At 38.3% G+C, this 18,941-nt stretch overlaps 2 protein-coding genes across 7 annotated transcripts in view; one reads left to right on the forward strand and one right to left on the reverse strand.

Annotated features, from left to right (window-relative positions):
* CEP85L (centrosomal protein 85L) overlaps positions 1-18,941 on the reverse strand; it is a 93,060-nt gene that overhangs the window by 33,565 nt on the left and 40,554 nt on the right. The gene's annotated exons all lie outside the window — the stretch shown is intronic.
* Positions 6,020-17,691, forward strand: PLN (phospholamban). Of its 2 annotated transcripts, none has more exons than XR_014006295.1 (2): positions 6,020-6,363; positions 15,406-17,691. XR_014006295.1 is itself a non-coding variant. In XM_081187835.1 (2 exons), the coding sequence occupies exon 2, from the start codon at positions 11,357-11,359 to the stop codon at positions 11,513-11,515; it is 159 nt and encodes a 52-aa protein (XP_081043961.1). In that variant the 5' UTR covers positions 6,199-6,363; positions 11,234-11,356; the 3' UTR covers positions 11,516-13,281. The 2 variants fall into 2 exon arrangements, 1 of the variants encoding a protein (XP_081043961.1); XM_081187835.1 differs by lacking the exon at positions 15,406-17,691 and adding an exon at positions 11,234-13,281 and having other exon boundaries at positions 6,199-6,363.

Here is an 18,941-nt window from a genome sequence, read left to right on the forward strand (position 1 = left end):
TATGAAATTTCATTGCTTTCAATGGAAGAAACTTAAGCACGTAGATCTTTTACTACAGTAAGTGAAGCTTATAGTTTGTGTACTTTGGCCTGGATTTTACCCAGCATTTAAAAGGAGATGGGAAAATTACTATGGGGTTTATTTAACTGTAATGAACAAGACTTTGAGCACAGAATTCCTACCACCTGTTTGGTAAACAAGCGTTTTGTGACTCTTAACTTCTTAACAGTTATTTCCATCTCTGTAGCTAGCATCGTAGACATACTGCTTCTCTGTGTAAAACTCTCGTTTGATGGTGGCCTATGAACTATTCATGGTCATTAACCAAAATAATAATAATGGATCTATCATAAGATTCCTTCAGAGCCAGTTTGGGATTCCATAGCTGTCTCAAACTAAACATACCTCACCACATGGGGCAGACCAATACAACATGATCCACAAAGCTAAACATCCTTGGAACCATCCTTTTTGTGGCATCAACAAAAGTAAGTTTGCCAAGACTAAGGTAGAATACCATACATGATTGGTGGACTTTGTTCCTCTTGGTTGCAGATACTGAACAGCCCTTTTATGAGGGCTACACATTTATTTATATGCATTAAATGAGGCACTAGAAATTAATATACAACTGTCATTAAAAAAAAAACACCTGTCCAAATCCACAATAAAGTATGACATACGCCCACATTCAAACTCATTCCCTAATCTCCTAAACCAAGGAAATCCTTTGTGAAGGAGGTCTTTTCTAGCAAGATTTCATGGAGATGAATGCTACCAATGGCTACTAGCTATGATGGCCATGCTCTGCCTCCAGAGGTGGAGGAAGAAATGCTTCTCAACACTAGTTGCTGGAAATCAAAGGAGGGGAGAGTGGTCTTGTGCTCAATTCATGTTTATGGGCTTCCCCAGTTAACTGGTTGGCTACTGTGAGAACAGGATGCTGGACCAGATAAGCCTTTGGCCAGAACCAGCAGGCTCTTCTTATGTTCTAAGATTCAAACTACCAACATAGCCACAAACCTTTCTTTTCAAAAGAAAAAGGGAGGTGAGAGATTGAGATCTATACTTTGAATGAACCAAGAGGCAAATTTTGGGCATCCGTCTCTTTTACCACAGTCAAATTAAAAAACACATTTTAAGTTTTTAAAACAACCTGTCTGTTTGTGTTAATTGGCTGATAATATGAAAACACATTTGAACCAATCCATCATTATGCATGTTGTTGCTTCTCCAGGATTATTTCCACTGGGGTCACATGGATTTATGCTCATTGGTAGTTTGGCTTATAGTACTCATATCATTATAGTACAGTACTCATTCACCAACACTGAACAATAAATGAGAGGGAGAGTGACTCCATGAATGTACCAAGAGGTAACTTAAGTAGAGGTAGATGGGCCTGTGTCCCTGAGGTATGCTTCTTTTCACTGGTTAGCAGTACAGACATCATCAGCCTGTGCTCATGTTGGGAGCTTCTAGCTGCTTCTTACCTCCACTCCCTCACAACATCTGCAAGGAAATGAAGTCTGTTTTCTAGTCGCTCGCCCTCCCACTCAGCAGCAGCTGAGGACTACAATACCCTCACAAGCTATTTTTGTAGTCATAGGCTTTCATTAATTTCCCTCTTTCTCCTGACCCAAGACTAGGCAGACCAGTGGGAAAGAGTGAACTGTACATACTGAATAGTCTTTTAATGGGGAGATCCAGACCATTGCTGTTTAAACCTTGAAAGGCACTTTTCTAGATAGTTACAGTAAATTCTACTTCATTATACTTTGTACAGAGCCAGAATGCTCTCCTTGTAAAAATGTAAACCACCGCTGAAAATCTTAACAGCTTGAGTGACAAATGTAATCTTTGGCCTCTAGTCTGTAATTGCTGCTAAAGTAGAGATAATCCAGTACCAGAATTCTTGCTTACTGGAACAGTACCTCAACTGGCATTTCAGCCTTTTATCTCTCCTTCATATGCCTTTGCCTCTGCGTTCATCCAGCACTCATAACATGTCAAAGAACACAGCTAATCTTGGTGCTTCTTGGAACAGTTTATCAGAAAAACACTCAGTACAGCTCCAAAGTTACAAGACTCTTAACACAAGAGCTGCTGCTGCTGTTTATGCCAAATAAGTAATGTTTTCTAAAGTAACATGTTACATGGTGGGAAAAATTAATATGAATTCACACTGTATGATCCAACCTAACAACCTAGTTTTTAGCTTTGTTTCTATAAACCTTCCGAACAGGTCAAAATGGCAAAGAAATAGTTTCTTGCCCTTAACATGCCTGATTGACATGTTCATGACTATAGGCGTTAACAGTGCATGACCAAGAGGGGGGGGGGAGTATAAACACTGACCATTAATGTTAATGACAATGCAGATATTCTCTGCTGTTGTAAAGGTTCTACTTTATTTTAGATTTAATATTTTAGGGTTTTCTATATTATATTAAAACTAATTTTCATTCATAAGAACAATACAAATACTTGTTTTCGTTTTGACTTATTAAATGCAAGTACTAGTGTTTACAAATTCTTAGGACCACTTCCAGAATACATTTCAGCTCTGAACACCCTCAAGTTCATTCATGCGGACAAAAAACAGGGTACAATCAGAAGCAATTCCCAATATCATTATGGTTGAAAAAAATACTGCCATTGCAACCAGTCTTTAATGTCTATTCCCAACTCTGCAAATCTTTTTTTGTTTTGTGCAGAGGTAAGAAATGTGGTGTCCACTACATCATCATTCAACTCCCTTGAGACCAATCCAGGGTGCAGAAGAGAAGGAACTCTCAGAACTGAATTAATAGCATTCTCATGCTCTATGTTAACATTCTAAATTTGGTCTTATTTGTTATTAGTTAAGCAAACTTTCTGGTTTTGTTCCCAGTGAATAGTTTCCTTTTTCTAAAGCAATAAATTGTTTTTAATAAGAAAAACAACTTCAAATAAGACATGGGTCCCAACAAGAGGGCAAGTCTTAAAAAATGCCTCAAAATCAAACAAAATAAAACCATCCCTCCCAAAAAGAAAACTGGCTTTATAATTGCTTATCTCTTCTGAATAATGGTTCTACAGAATATCACAACAATATAGAGCTTTGGGTCAGATATTTAGTTTGTGTGCATACATGACATTAGCCATTTCCATGGTATGACTTGAATGTTTTCTTCATTACAGGCATGTAGGCCATGTCCTCCTTAGTGTGCTGTTTATGAGATGTAATCCCACAAAAAATGCATTTATGAATATATTAAACTGTCTCATATTGGTTCAGCCCAGCCTTGTAAGTCCACAAAAGTTTACAGTACAACACAACATAACATAATGTAACATAACACAAGCCTGCTGGGGACTGGCAGAAGAGGAATGCTTGTCCACCCACTTCCTGTGTGGAATTCCATTAGCATGCCTGCTAGCAATCCTTTCTTGCCCAAGGCTACCAGGCTAGTGATTAAATACAAGACTGGGTTCAGTCCATTGGTCCTTGTATCTCAGCACTGTCCGTAGTCTCTCAGAAAGAAGACCTTTTCAAGACACATTACTAGAGATTCTTTAACTGGAGATGCCAGCAATTTAAACCAGGACATTCTCCATTCAAAGCTTCTGCTCTGCTTAATGATATATGATCCCTTCCACAAGCACATCGGTTTGGAGCAGCATTATGCCTCAACCATGGCTTAAAATGTTTTTGGCAGCCTGGTTAGAAAGGCAGCTCTTAGGCATGCAGTGGCAAACCAAGTGCACCATGCTAGTGCACTGTCATAGCCATGGTTGCTCATGACCTTTCAACTTATAGTCATATCTTTTTACAATACAAATAAAGATATACTTAGAAATAAGTATATAAGATGTCAGAATTATTTCCAAGGTATACATTTTTTAAAAAGCAAATATGTTGCTAGAACAAAGTATAAAATGTTTCTCTCCTTAGATGTGACCCCCAAATATATATTTTCTTACCACATCTCTATAAACAAGCAAAGAGAAACATGCTCTGGTCGTAGGTTCCTAATCCCTCTGGAGAAAACCCAGATCATTTCCATTTAAGGCCATGTAAGCAGCAGCTGCACATTTTTGTCCCCTGAAGAAAATGAAAGTCAACTCAAAGCTTAAATACATGCTTTGCTTTTTATATGTGCCAGTATTCCAAGACATCAATTATTTTCAGGTCCCTCTCATGTAACCTAGAAATTAAATAAGGTGTATTATTTTATCTGTGCATGACTGACATATGTCCAGAAGGTGCTTCAAACTGTTTCCCCTCTCTTCAGAGGACATGTGAGCATATTCACAAAGATATGTAAAACTTACAATTATCAAATACAGGGATGGATGGATCACTTTTATTTGCATGGCACTTAAGAAACTGTGTCTAGATAAACTATAAAATTAGATAAGCTGGTGACAAAACTTCTGACAAATATTGGATATGCAGATGTGCTGTCAAGGAATGTTCACAAACATTCCAATTCTATAGGAACCAAAACATTTTTTTCAAGCCCAGGAGATAAGGAAGCAGAGGACAAAGAAGCCACAGGAAACAGTAAGGAAGGAGGGCAAGTTAGCTCATAATCAAAGAAGCAGGGCAACAGTAGGTGATAAAACAAGGGTCTGAGGAAAGGGGACATCGAAGAGACCGAGAAAGGAGGAACATGAAAAGGGCTGTGAAAGGATATGAAAGCTAGGAGCTAAATGGCACATTAAACGTAGGTTATGGGTGCAACAAAGGAATGTCTAGGCACGCTTTTTAAATAACAAGAATACAAAGCTGAAAATGAATGAACTGCAGCTAAAATATTATGTTCATTTTTTACATGGTCTAGTCCTTCCTCTGCCCACCCCCTAATATTCTTAGGGTCTCTTCTCCAGTCTTCAGAGAGTAGCTGGAAGTAGGGAGGCAGAAAAAGGGCCCTCCTTTCCTTCTACTCTGCAGTTTTAATCTGAAATCTTAGGCTCAGTACTGCACCCAGAAGTCAGAAACTGATTGCACTAATGAAATTCCCTCTCACAAAGTGTGACTAGAACAATGGGGGTTTCGAACACTGCTGGTATTTGAGAAGGGATTTCCTAGGTTCACAATATTCTTTTCTGCACTGAAATGATTTTTTAAATACAATTTCTTCTAGTAATTGTGGAAGAATGGTCCATAAATATTAGAACCGTCATAATACAACAGTCATAACGCATGTTTTCTAAACTCATTTCTACGCTATAAACGACATATGTTTAATCATCAAAATTTCACATTTAATAAGTGTGTTAAATGAAACTCAAGATGCAACTTTCAATAGCCTGTATTCTATCCATATGTAAGTGATCCAATTTGTAATCACATGTGGTAAAACAAGATGGTACCTTCTTTCCAACTGACAAAAGTTCTTTAACTAAAAATGTATTTTTCTTGAAAGCCTCTGAGATCTATCACCCCAACAATAATGAAGCTCTACAGTGCTGATAAAAGGAGTGCTACTTGCATCACTCCTAAAATTGCTAATTTGATACAAACATCAGAGGGGGGGGGAGTCTCTTGCATTAGGAAGTGATTTCATATTTTGTTATGAAAAAAATATGGAAACTATTTGCCAACAGTGTGATAAATTTACCATAACATTGTGAAGTTTCTTGAGCTCTTTCACAGTCATGTGCAGAACCAATAGGCTACCATATTTACTTTCCGGCACAATCCGAAGACCTACTCCAGGAACACCACAAGAGATAATTTTGATTCCTTCCGTTCCCCAAACAGCAGATGCCACTTAATACTGCAAACTGTTTTGAAACTCATAATTTCAAAAGCAGTGTGTGGCATGAGAGAGACAGGTTTAGATCAAATCCACAGTAAGCATTACTAGAGTCCTGATCACTGGAAAAACTGGTCCTTAATATTCATTAGCACATGCAAAATAAAAATCATGTGTTTCAGTTTTTCGTTTTTGTACACAGCTTTACAAGAAAGTTACCGAAAACAGTAAGTCCAGTTGGGAAACAGTGAGAGATTTTGTCATTGGAAAGTGATGTGTACTAACTGTACACTTGTTATTGACTGAATTCACATGTCAATAACATTTGTAGGCATATAGAGTCCTTTCTAACTCACTCCTCTTCCCTATAGCTCAAGAACGAAATATCACTGCTTTAAATGATGTAAGCTGTGCAACGTCCCTGTTCTTATAAAGCCTCTTCTATAACCAATCACTAGAGTTAAATTCCTGGATGACATCATGAGCCCTGCCTATGAAACTTTTGTTATTTTTTCCCTCCACCAACTTCAGTTGTTCCCACAAACTTGGTGACGGAGAAGCCTTGTAGTTTCCCAGAGCATACCATCACATATTTCAGAAATCACTGACTATTGAGGTAAGGGAATATGTTTTTTTTTAAATAAAAATAAAAATGTATAAGGGATTGTGGGTTTCTAAATTAGCTATCCTACTTGAAGAGAGAGGTCTGCAGCCTTTGTTGAGAAACATTAGCTTGATGCAGAACTCCAACACTGGTTACCTTCTGCATCTTTTTAGGGTTGTTTGATAATAAATGCAGGTACAGCAAAAACATTTGAACATAGAGGGGGCAGGGTGTATGATTTGGGAAGAAACATTGTAAAAGAATTCAGACAGAATCAAGCTATATTTCAGTGCTTTGTAGACAGCAAAGGATCCTGCTGTCACAGTGTCAGAAATTTTGTTATTCCCCCTCCCTTCTAGACTCTCAATTTTCTATTGAAAATGTTACTATATCCTTATTATTATTTTTGTAAATGTATCTTATTTTTGTAGTGTTTACATTGCAGATTAGCAGTTAAGCAGTTTTGGTACGAACAGGTATACTTGTACATGTATTTTTTTACTACAGCCAAGCAAGCCACATCTAATACTAATATTCCCTGCAACCAGAGTATTTATTTAAGAAAGCCCAAGGGTTTCTGCATAGCCAGTGAGAATTACATGACACCCCATGCCATATCACAAACTGATTTTTAAAATGGTGTTTTAAAATGGTTTGTAATGTGGCATGGAGAGGTGTTGCTATTTAAAAAACTCACCAAAAGCCCAGTGACATGTTGGGCACAGATTTAGTAGCCTGATTTCTTGGATCCTAGCCAGTGGCTATAATCCTACACAGTTAAGGTCACTTAAAAACACTGGGCTTTAAGAAGCCTAATCTTGTTGCATTGTTGTAGCCACTGTCATTAACTAGGTGTTTATTTCAAGCAGCCTACCTACAGTGTTAATTTACAAGTGACATGTAATGTTTTCAACCACTGAAGTGTTTTATTAAAGACACTCAGAATAGGCCCACTGAAATCAATGGTCTTAAGTTAGTCACCTCTGATCATTTCAGTGAGTCTACTCCAAGTATGACTTCGTTGGATCCAACCCACTGTCATGCTAAGAACAGACACACTGAATTCAATGGGGCTTAAGTTAGTCGTCATTTCAATGGGTCAGCTCTCAGTAAGACTAAATCTGGATCCAACTCACAATTGTAATCATGAGCACATATACCAAAAACAGAAAAAGAAGCAAATAAAATCATTTTACCGTTTGAGAGAGGAGAGAACTATTTATAGAGCTGAAGGAAAGATTTACTGTATCATTTTTTTCTCTCCATCCACTAGTCACAGTTTTAATTCAAAATGCAGTCCCATGAACGTTTACTTGGAAATATGTTCTGCTGTGTTTCCCATGTAAAGGTGCCAGCAAAAATTAAAGGTGTTGTTATTGATCAATAAAGGCTTAAACTTGTTGCTAGAGGGAAGTTGTATTTTCACTAGAAAGCTGTTACTATTTGATTAAGTTTTGCATACTCAGAATTCCTTTTTAACATTGTAACAGAAATATATATTAGTGAAAACACTTATACACCAATAGAAACAGAACTCCCCATTTTCAAAGTACCTGATTTTGTAGTTTTTTTAATACTACCTAATTTCTATTCTAGACATTTTTCAAAGAAATCAGTTGCATTTTTATTTTTGTCCACAAGAGGCCTTTATACACAAACACACACACACACACACACACACACAACGCAGCAACACAGAATAACAGCCAATTCTGTTACATTATCACAGACACAAACACTAGCTTTCGGAAGACTCTCAGAGCAATTCTACATACAGCATGTTAGGATAACTTCCTTCACTGACTTAAATAGCAAAACTTGATCCATTTCACTGTATGTTCTCAAGTGGGGAAAGGGGCATAATAAAACTAAGAAAAAGTTTTATTTTTATTGTTATTTTTAAAGGGGGGGTGTTTGCTTTGTGATTTATTTTTTTTTAAAGGAACTTATACTGGAAGGAGGAAAATCTCAAAACATGCTTTAGATGCCCCGAAAGTTCTTTTCTGCTTCATTTTCCTTGCAGGAGAGATCAGTTCACTCTTAGGCTTTTCTCTTTGAAACAGCTTTTGTCACTCTTATGAAAGTGAGCCTTTTCTCTGTGACTGAAAATATGAACTTTCCCCTAACATTTTTTCCTAACATTCTATAATCCCATTTCTGTTTCTCTTATTGACTCATCTCACCTTTTCCCTAGAATCTTGAACCAATTCTATTATTATTTATTATACTTTATTCAATTTCTATACTGGCCTGCATGTAAACCTGGTGGTTTACAATATAAAAACACAAAAATGCATACCATAGTAACAAACAAAAATAATAACCCCCAAACAGTTTAAAAGGCCACAGATTGCTTAATTAGCCAATATATATGTGCTCATTGCTTCTTTCACGTAGCTTCTTGGGCACCACTATTCCTCCTTTTTCCATACTGTTGTTTCCTGCCCTTTCTCGCCAATGCCCAGTCTCCCCCCCCCAAAAAAAAATACATATATACCACTTCTATTTATCTTTCTTTTCTTGTTATACTTGATGGCTGACACTGCTCATGATAAGATTATATGATGCAGATCTGCCCCTAGCCTCTTAAACGAATCCCAAGACTGATTTAAGTGGGATAAAGTTACAGATGGGTAGCCGTGTTGGTCTGCCATAGTCAAAATAAAAATTTTTCTTCCAGTAGCACCTTAAAGACCAACTAAGTTAGTTCTTGGTATGAGCTTTCGTGTGCATGCACACTTCTTCTGTTTCAGTGTATCTGAAGAAGTGTGCATGCACACGAAAGCTCATACCAAGAACTAACTTAGTTGGTCTTTAAGGTGCTACTGGAAGAAATTTTTTTATTAAGTGGGATAAAGTAAATCTCTTCACTTGCACAGAAATAACTGATTAACTGCTGCCACTAACAGTATCAAAACAATTTTGGGAGAGGGACAATAGAACTGACTCCCAGCAGAACAGACTTATTCCTCAAAAATGTTGTGATATTAATGGTCTCACCCTCATTTATAAGCTGTCTCTCCTGAATGAACTTTCAAGAAGGGGAAATCAGCAGTAAACTGATGACCTCTAGTGGAATAATGAAGCAGCACTCGCCATTTTCTTTTTAAAAATTTTTTTAGAAAACAATGTAAGAACAACTGCTACTGCTCCTCTTCCTCTTTTCTATCTAGTGGACACTCATCTGTAATCAAAGAACCCATTTTTATTCTGAATCCTCCACTTTTTGTGTACTAACTACTTGATGTCTGAATTGACATCAGCAAAACTTTAAGTTAAATGGAATTGAGGGATTCAATTTTAAGAACTCTCAGTTTTCCGAACAAGACAGGAGAAAATAGACCAGACTACCCCAATGAACAAAGTGGGATTTAAATGAACATAGGCTTGGGATGTGATTCTTGTTTCCTTCAAATGTCTTTTAAGGTCTAGTACAGAGATACAAAACAAAAACAAAAACAATAAACGGAACACTGATATCCTTCCAATGTCTTCTCCAATTTCAGAGCAATAATGACAGGCAACAGTATTCATCTAGCTATATGTATTGCAATGAAATGAGATCACAGCTGTTTGCTTATATGTTATGATTAATCATCAAGTCTTAACTCTTTGAAAAGCCTCATGTTGACAAATGCAAGTTCTTAACTACAGAAAAAGCCACAGCGTAGCTTGCCAAAAATACTGTTCTATCAAGAAGTATGTTGCTGACCTTCCCAGAGAGCGGAGTTTTTCCATCAAATAATTTCATCTTAAAATATTACATGCAGGAAGAGGGCATCTGTGCTTTTTATTCAGTAACAAGCGAGTGATAACTATTTCCATCAGCTAGCTATGTGACATGTCTGTGAAGTGTCACGCCATATTTAACAAAGGTGTTTAATACAAATCTGTTAGTATTTAATTCACTACGGCTTGCTTGGAATAAAATAAACACTTTAGCATAACTGAGTCCATATTTGGCTAGAAGAAGGAACACCATTTTTACAAGGTCCCTTGAGTTGTCTTGTGCCTCCCTCCCTCCCTCTCTCTCTCTCTCTCTCTCTCTCTCTCTCTCTCTCTGTGTGTGTGTGTGTGTGTGTTTTAGAGTATCTACCCTTGTCAAATGTAAACCGGAAAAACAAAAAGAAAAGAAAAAAAGAACTGAACATGGTGTCAGCCAAATATTTTAATGGCTAATGGTCTATTGCCCTTCATTTATACAGAATCAAACAGAGCTAAAAAGTAATGGAAAGTCAAGCCGAGTTGTAGAGTGTATTTATATAAAACATTCCTTTGCAAATGTGATCTAAGCTGAACAGAGCCCACCAACTATGCATTTTGGACTGCCAAGAGCTTGACAGCTTCACTGTTTTTGCAGTCTTGGGCAGGCATTAAAAACAGAAGGCTTAACAAGCCCTTTGTGAACCACCATACATGGCTGGTGGGCTACATTCAGCTTAATGGGTCACAAGTCACACCTGGTACGGCAAATGAACCACATCTCTCAGGATTGCTTTACAAGACATGGACGTGTTTGCAGCATGTCCACTGTTACTCTCTATGATGAATTGTAAACATGTGTACCCAGGAGGTGTATTCCAGCCAGATATTAAACACATGACTCTCTCCTTCAAATGTGTTATCGTAAACCTGCTGCAAACAGCTCTTTTCCATATCATACACAGTGGTCTTGAGAACAAGTTTAGTGTGTGTGGTATTATTGAAAGGCAGGCCTGGTCTTATTGTTAAGATTTGTTTTTTATGTATAAGTGTCTCACACAGTAAAGAAATCTCACATGCTTGTTTCAAACATTTGGTTTTCTTGGAAATAATCTGCACTTGCCCTGGTCAATACACTGTTTGTTGTATTTCTAACACTTCACTTTCCTGCTTTCCCCAGCTCCACAAAGACTCTTAAAACAAAGCAAACAAGAAGATATTAAGCACTTTGCACTGCCCTTGAAAACCACTGCTTCTTAAAAATCTGCACCCACTTCCTTAAAATTTGCGCTTTCCTGCTGCCATGGAGAAGGTCCAGTACATAACCCGGTCTGCCATGAGGAGAGCCTCAACTATTGAGGTGAACCCACAAACACGCCAAAGGCTTCAAGAGCTCTTTGTGAATTTTTGTCTCATCTTAATATGCCTCTTGCTTATCTGCATCATTGTGATGCTTCTTTGAAGTCTGGCTTCTTTGATTGATCTTCACTGCGCTGTGCAAATGGGGAAAGCAGCCAGAGAGAGAAAAGAACCAAAGAGGAAATTTCCAGCACAAGGAAATCCTTGCAAGAAAGTCCAGCATTCGGACTAAACAATTTCTAACCGGCTGCACTATTCACACATTAGCCACTGCAACCACGTTAAAAGCTCCTGTACTGAACAGTGATTTGAAACGTATTGTTAAGTGTATGTTACAGACTTGTTTTACTGAATCGATGTGTTAGTAAAAAAAGCTATAAAATGTCCAATAGCAAGTTTTACATATGACCATCAATAAGTTTTAACTATGGCTCTGAAATGGGTTCACATTTGAATGGGTAGGTAGAGATGGAGGCTAAATGAACTGTTAACAGGTACACTTAGATCATTATATAGTTTAGAAAATATTCTGCACAGCCTACTTTCAAATCTTGAGTACTTTGATTGTTTACTCAAACTATTATTAAGCTTGCTTTAGCATGTTTATGACTGAAACCTTGAAATTAATGTTAAACCATTACATGGTCACAGACTTTCCAGTCTGAAAAATAAACGTATTCAATCAACCCATAGTTAAATGAAGTTAATTTTCCACCTGACATACATATTGCACATTTCAGCAATGGCATTTGTCTAGAACAGCCTGAAAGAAGCACTGAGACCCAAACCGTGGCCAGATGTAAATAAACCTTCAGGCATTAGATATATTTGCAAATACTGCATATCCTCGCTTGTGTGTTCAAGTAAGGTAATTTGAAAGTGGTGGAAGACACTGGATGTAGATAGAGTATGACAAGTAAGAGTTTTGTACACAAAAACCCAAGTAATGAAGTAAAACTGATATCAATACTTTTCTCAAACGTAAAAGTTGGGATTCAATGCAGCGCTAAGGAGATTGTTCCATCAGTGCAAGCATTTCCTCTTGCCTGACAGAATGATCTCCCTTCCCCTTCTCTGCACACTGTTTTGAGGGTTCTCCAGAGCGGATTATGGGGAGGCACAGGGGGTATAGTGGGGATGGGGGTGAGGAGCCCTGTTGTGCTAGCACTGGTTTCCTCTAGCATGCCAGATCAGTTGAATCTAGCACTAAGTATGGGGAAAGTGCGAGGTCAATGCTTTGTATTTTGGCAATGCTCAGTAATATTTAAAACAGAATAAATGCTTCCATACAGTAAAAAAAAAAAAGTATTGATATAAGCAGTTTGTCCTTTGGTTGTGGGTTTGTTTGTTTTTAATTTCACTCCTTAAAATGGCATTCAGAGATCTGAATATTTGCTTCAATGTACAAAAAAGCCAAAACATCTTACTATGGATGTCTATATATTATATATTGGGGGGGGGGTATAGAGTCGAGTTTACTCATGGATTGGGCATATATGCTTTCAATTTCTTACCTTGGTTAATAATTGTAAACGGAAGAACTAGAGGATTTAATACTCCCCAGGAACCTTAACCATGGTCAAAGCTTTTCTAGGCACTGACCCCACCAATGGTTAAAAATGAGTTCATAATGTTTTGAAATCAAACTTATCATTTCTATGAAGTGTACATGTGATCATTTTAGCTGAACTGGTAAGAAGCAACCATGTCTAATGACTCATTAAATTATTATATTTGTTTCATACATTGAGAATGTACTCATCTAATTATGTTACACATGAACTGATCTTCCCGTGTTGAGAAAAACACACACATTAGGTTTGGTTCCTTCTTAAGATAAAAAATAAAGGTTAATGGATTGGCAATACATTTTTGGCTTATTTCTGTTTATTTCAATTTAAAACTGGTAAATAAATTTGATCAACTTGAATAAATTTAACGAAGTGAGGCCCACCTGCACTATACATTTAAAACAGTATCACGCCACTTTAAACAGTCATAGCTTTCCCCCAAAGGGGACTATAATTGCTGAGAAATCCATATAACCAAAAATTTTCGCTGGCCTTGGCAGCTGTCAAAATGTATGGCTGGGCCCTTGCCCCTCCCATTCAGAGCAATTCTATGAATGCTACCTCAGAAAAAAGGCCCATCGTGTTCAGGTGAAGCCATGTGGGATTATAGCATTAATTCCTGATCTACCACTGAGCCTCTCCAGGAAGTTGGGAACTGCTGTGTTCTCCAATTTCAAACTTTTGTCGCTGTGGAAAGTAGCAAAAGTCTAGCCCCAATTTTGCCCCCTTGCAGCCAGGGAGAAAGGTTCGGATCATTTTGACAGACAGCAGGAAAGGTGTTCCTTGAACTACAGCTATCTGCTGCAAAAATAGCTCTCTCAATCTTTTCCAGAGCTAGAGCCTTGTATGGCCGCCACCACCACCAAGACTGTCTCCAGTCTTTCCTGCTGGAGCCAGGAGAGACTAAGACTCCAAGTGGCTCAATCACTATGCATTCACATGACCCACCTCAACTTCTGGAGTAGGCGATGGAGACAGTCAGATCAGTGCAGATGTGAAGATGACCCAAGCCTCCTCAAAGCTCCAACTTAAGAGATGGTGGCAGAGTATCCAGTCATCCTTTCCCAAGTTTAATTACCCACTTGCCAATGACCCACTCATCAAGGTGGAAAGCTGTATATAACATACCATATTTTCCCATGTATGAGACGCCCCCTTATTTTTTGACCCCAAAATTATGAAAATGAAACCATAAAATAGAAGTGAAAATCTGGATGATTGGCGGTGGCAAGTTGTTGATCTTTTTTGAGGCGATCGGCCTCAAAGTTTCCAGCATGGTGGTGTGTGCAGTGCACTGTGGTGCAGAAGCAAAGGCAGTGACTGGGGCACCACACGCTCCCCCCCCCCCATCGGTGGCAGCTGCTGCTGCGAGGAAGCAGGCTCCCAAGCAGGATGCCAAGGAAGAGCCGGGGGAAGGCAGCGGCCGCTCTGCGCCGGGCCACACCATCAACTTTCGATGGTACTTTCTGTGCCTACCATGGTGACCACGGGTAATGGGGAATCAGGGTTCGATTCCAGAGAGGGAGCCTGAGAAATGGCTACCACATCCATGGAAGGCAGGAGGCACGCGAATTACCCACTCCCGACGTTGGTGACTCTAGATAACCTTGGGCCATGCCATCAAGCAAACTGAGCTGAGGAAGATGGTGAGTGGGTTGGGGGCAGGGTGGGAGTTTGAGAGGGGAAGAGGGAAAAAAGGAAAGCAGGGCAAGGAGAGGTAGCTGGGGCAGCTCTCAGCGGTGGCAGTGGCAGCTGCTCTCGATCTGGTGGTTGAGCCAACAGGGGCCTCAGGAGGCAAGCCGGTCACCAGCATGCAGCCTGGAGGGGGAGAAGGGGGGAATGGCAGCAGGAGGGACCACCTCAGCCCACCCAAGCCAAAATCCTGGACATATGCTTAAATATTTTTAAAATTCCCCCAGATGCCCATGTTCCATGTACAAGACGACCCCCAATTTTTGTACTATTTTTTTTAGCAAAAAACCTTGTCTTATACACGGGAAAATATGGTAACTAAGATGTATTACAAACAATAGACACACCCACAGTGCATGGTATAAGGACTTTCTGCAGATAAGGATTCATTGATTTATTAATATTAAATTCTAATGTGATTTGTGAATAGATGATTTAAGAATAAGAACAGAGCCATGTGATTAGCAACTTGGAGGGCAGGGTTGTGCTATGTGACTAGTTATAAAGGTAAACGTGCATTTTATTGTAAAACGCCATCTGCTGTTTGGAAAAAATACTTTTCTACTTGGCACAATAAGACAGACAACTCCCTTAGTCAAGTCATTTTGTGCAAACCATGCCACTTATTAAAAAGTTCTCTGCATCTCCTTTCAAGGGTGTTTTGGAGGGCAGGTGGTGTGTATGTGGGACTGGTTTCTATAGTTGTTGCTCATCAGCCATTTTCTCTTAGGTGCTGGACAGCAAAAGCTCAGAAAAAGCCAAGAACTGAAGATGTGATATACATCTGACAACCTTCATTCAGTGGCACTGAAACTGAACAAACTCAAAACTGTGATCACAAATTCTGTTGCACACATAAAAAGTGCAAGAGATGCCTACAATGGATCTTGCAGCAAACAGAGGCCTCAACCTCCTACTGAATTTTCTACTTATTTTCCTGGTTCTTGTTCTCATGTACATCCTTGTTAAGCTCATGTGAATTTTTCATTTTGTTTGAACGTTTACTATTAATCACTATGGTTACTTGAAGCTTCAAACTTTGTGAACAGAAACACTGAAACAAACAAAACCAAGAAAAATCCACAACCTAAAAAACTGAAGATTGGGGAGCGTTGATTTTATCAGACAAATTAAGAACATGGATTTGCTGGTGTGCATTATTTTTGCACCAGAACAGAGCAAGACTGTACTTCACAAAAACTACCCCCTTACAGTATAGAATAACTGCAACATGATCACCAGCAGAAATCAGCAATACTATATATTTACGTATCTACCGAAGAATGGTTAGACTGTGGACTTCTGAGATTACAGACTCTACAAGTAGGACAAAGGAAAAAACTTAGCCCAAAAGGTGCATTGCAACAACCTGAAATACTGAAAAGAAAAAATAATAATGACATGCATCTAATTGTTTAAAGGAAGAAAATAATGAAAGCACATTTATTTGAAGCAAACATGGAAGTTCCTGTGACTTTTATTTGGGGATGAGGGCAAACAATAATTAGAGGAGGTAAGGTGGCGGGGGTAGGAATACAGCCGAATTGTTTGCATGCTTATTCAGAAGTATTTCAGTGTTTGATGGGCCTTACTCTACCCAAACTTACTAAGGAATAAGACCCATGAAATGCAGTGGCACTTACTTACTAGTGAACATGCATAGATGTACACTGTTAATTATTCTGAACACTGAAAATGGGCCAATGTATTATTCCATTATAATGTGTTAGTCACAACATTTTTAGCAGACCAATACGCTCCCATTTAGTCTCTAGCTAGCTCCACTGGTCTTTCAAGCCACAGAATTTCTAAAGGACACACTATAGCAGTGGATCGATATGGCTAGAGTTCCAGAGGGATAGCCATGTCAATCTGTGGCAAGAAAAAACAAAGAGTCTTTAAGATGACACATGACTTTTAGATGCGTCTATGATTCTTTTACTTGTGATGCTCATTGTTGTGAATATACAGTAATGTGGAATCAAATTTTTAAACAGACCTTTATGAAATTCAGAATGCATACGTTTCTTCTACACTAGCTTTGCCTACAGATCTGTTTCACAGAATGAACGTCTCAGTGAATTTACTATAAGAACTTTATATGTCTTTGGGCACCTTTTTGAGATATGTCTGCCTGTCTGCATGCCCATCAAAGGTAAACAATCACCTTCAGAAGCAGAATGGCTGGCAAGAACTACTACATTAAATGGAATAGCCAATGGAAACTCAGCAATTGCAGATTACAGTATTCAAATGTCTGTGATACCACATATATATTGGAAAACAACTACAGACTTCTGTATACATTTCAGAAATCAGACATTGGCAATCACAACAAAAGAGATTGAACCGTCTGTTGCAATACCATTTTATTTAGATTCTCATAAGTTTTCAAACATGGGAATATTTCCAACAGAAAGACCATTCAATCCTGCAACAGTAGAATAGAAATTCTGCATATATACACTGAAAGCCCTAACGCTCTCCTGCCCTTAACCCTGAAAGCATTTTATGTGTTTAATTCTTTTTTAAAAAAAACATACTGAACTTCTATTGTCACCTTCCTGAGAATTCAATTTACCCTCAGCATTCTTAGAATTCTACCACTTTGGTTCCCAATATCTGGTTTGCAATATAACTCTTACGTACAAAGGCACAAGCCAAAATATTTAACTGCTCAATTTTATGTCTCTCTTTTGCTTTATCGGTCAGTTATTAAAGTTTATATGCAGTCTGGACAGGTCTTTCCAACTTTCTGCATACTGTTGAGGTCCTCTGAGATTGATAAAAATTCCATATTTAGTGGGAAAGTTACACTCACATGTAATATATACAACAGATATCAGAATGTACTGACAGTATTGTATCTTACCAGTGTTAAGAATTTCACTAATTTAAATATACAGATATATGTATCAAAAGTTTAATTTTGCTAAAGAATGAAAAAAGATTGTACTTTGTTGTTTTTGTTTCCTTTGTACCTAATTGAGACATACCCAATAAATCTCCAAGTGTAGCCTTGGGGCTAAGAGTTTAAGTCAAAAAGTCTGTGGTTCAAATGCCACCTCAATCATAAATGCAGTAGGTAGCCTTAGCAAGCTATCGTTCTCTCATCCTCAACAGTCCATTTGCAATTATATGAAGAAGTAGTATGGACTACTTTACAGTCATTCTAGGAATTGGGAATATAACATTAAGTTAAGTGCTCTGAACTGCGACATAAATGCGTATCTGAACTGCTACATAAACCATTCCCAACTCTGTTCTATAGTGAACAGAACCACTTCCACAGCCCTTTATTTACCACATTACAGGGTTGAAATGATGCCAATGTTTTCTTTTCCCATGATGCTACTCTCATACAGAGTATGAAGACCAGTTCCCAGTTTTTCTTTGCATCAGCACTCAGTGAATAATGAATGCTCTACTATTACTGTGTCATAGAAGTACTCTATTTTGCATTGACCTTGACGTTGGTATTTGCTATCACAGCAAACCATAGAACTGGTTTATGATTATTTTGGATAACAGAAGTTAAGAAAACCAGGAAACTAAAACAGAGCAACTCAATATACAAATACCTGAAAAAATAGTTTTAAGTTGCAAAAATGAAACACCCCCCCACACACACTTTTACTTTTGGAGGGCAATTCAGAACTCCCACCAAAACACATGGTTCTCACTTTTGGAGTTGCAGGCACTGTGAAGTAGTTGGCATCAGTGTACCATCTTCCATGTGCTGTGGTCAGGGCTCAGCTGTAATAATGAATGAGCTGGTTACACAAGTGACACCTGGCTACAGAGCTGGGAAGGATGTACAACTTCCAGACTGAGCTGCATACATGGATGAGGGCATGGAACGGTCTAGGCAAGTGTCTCGGTCACCTAAAAAAATGTGCAGGGCTTAATTCTGCAACAACAGAAAATCTATAACTAATTCAGAGCAAAATTTGACTCTAATGAATTGCTACAATCTAGGCAAAAAGAAAAGGGAAAGAAGCCTTGGTTCCGCAGCATCAACAAAAATTTACATTATATAAATCACTGACTCAGGTATTCCAGACATTCAATATTCTATGAGATGCAGCATCGACCAAAAGAAAAAATACTTTTATACGAAACTTTACCATTTTTAAGTGCAATGAACTACTCTGTCACTCAAAATGTATTCATAACATACTCAAACAGGTGAAACAGAAAAAACCCTAATTGTATTCTCTCCAAGTTTATTTTAGCAAAATACGTTTTTGAAGATAGCAAGATGCG

This window comes from Podarcis bocagei, assembly GCF_964188305.1.
Source record: "Podarcis bocagei genome assembly, chromosome: 3".
Taxonomy (NCBI): Eukaryota; Metazoa; Chordata; class Lepidosauria; order Squamata; family Lacertidae; genus Podarcis; species Podarcis bocagei.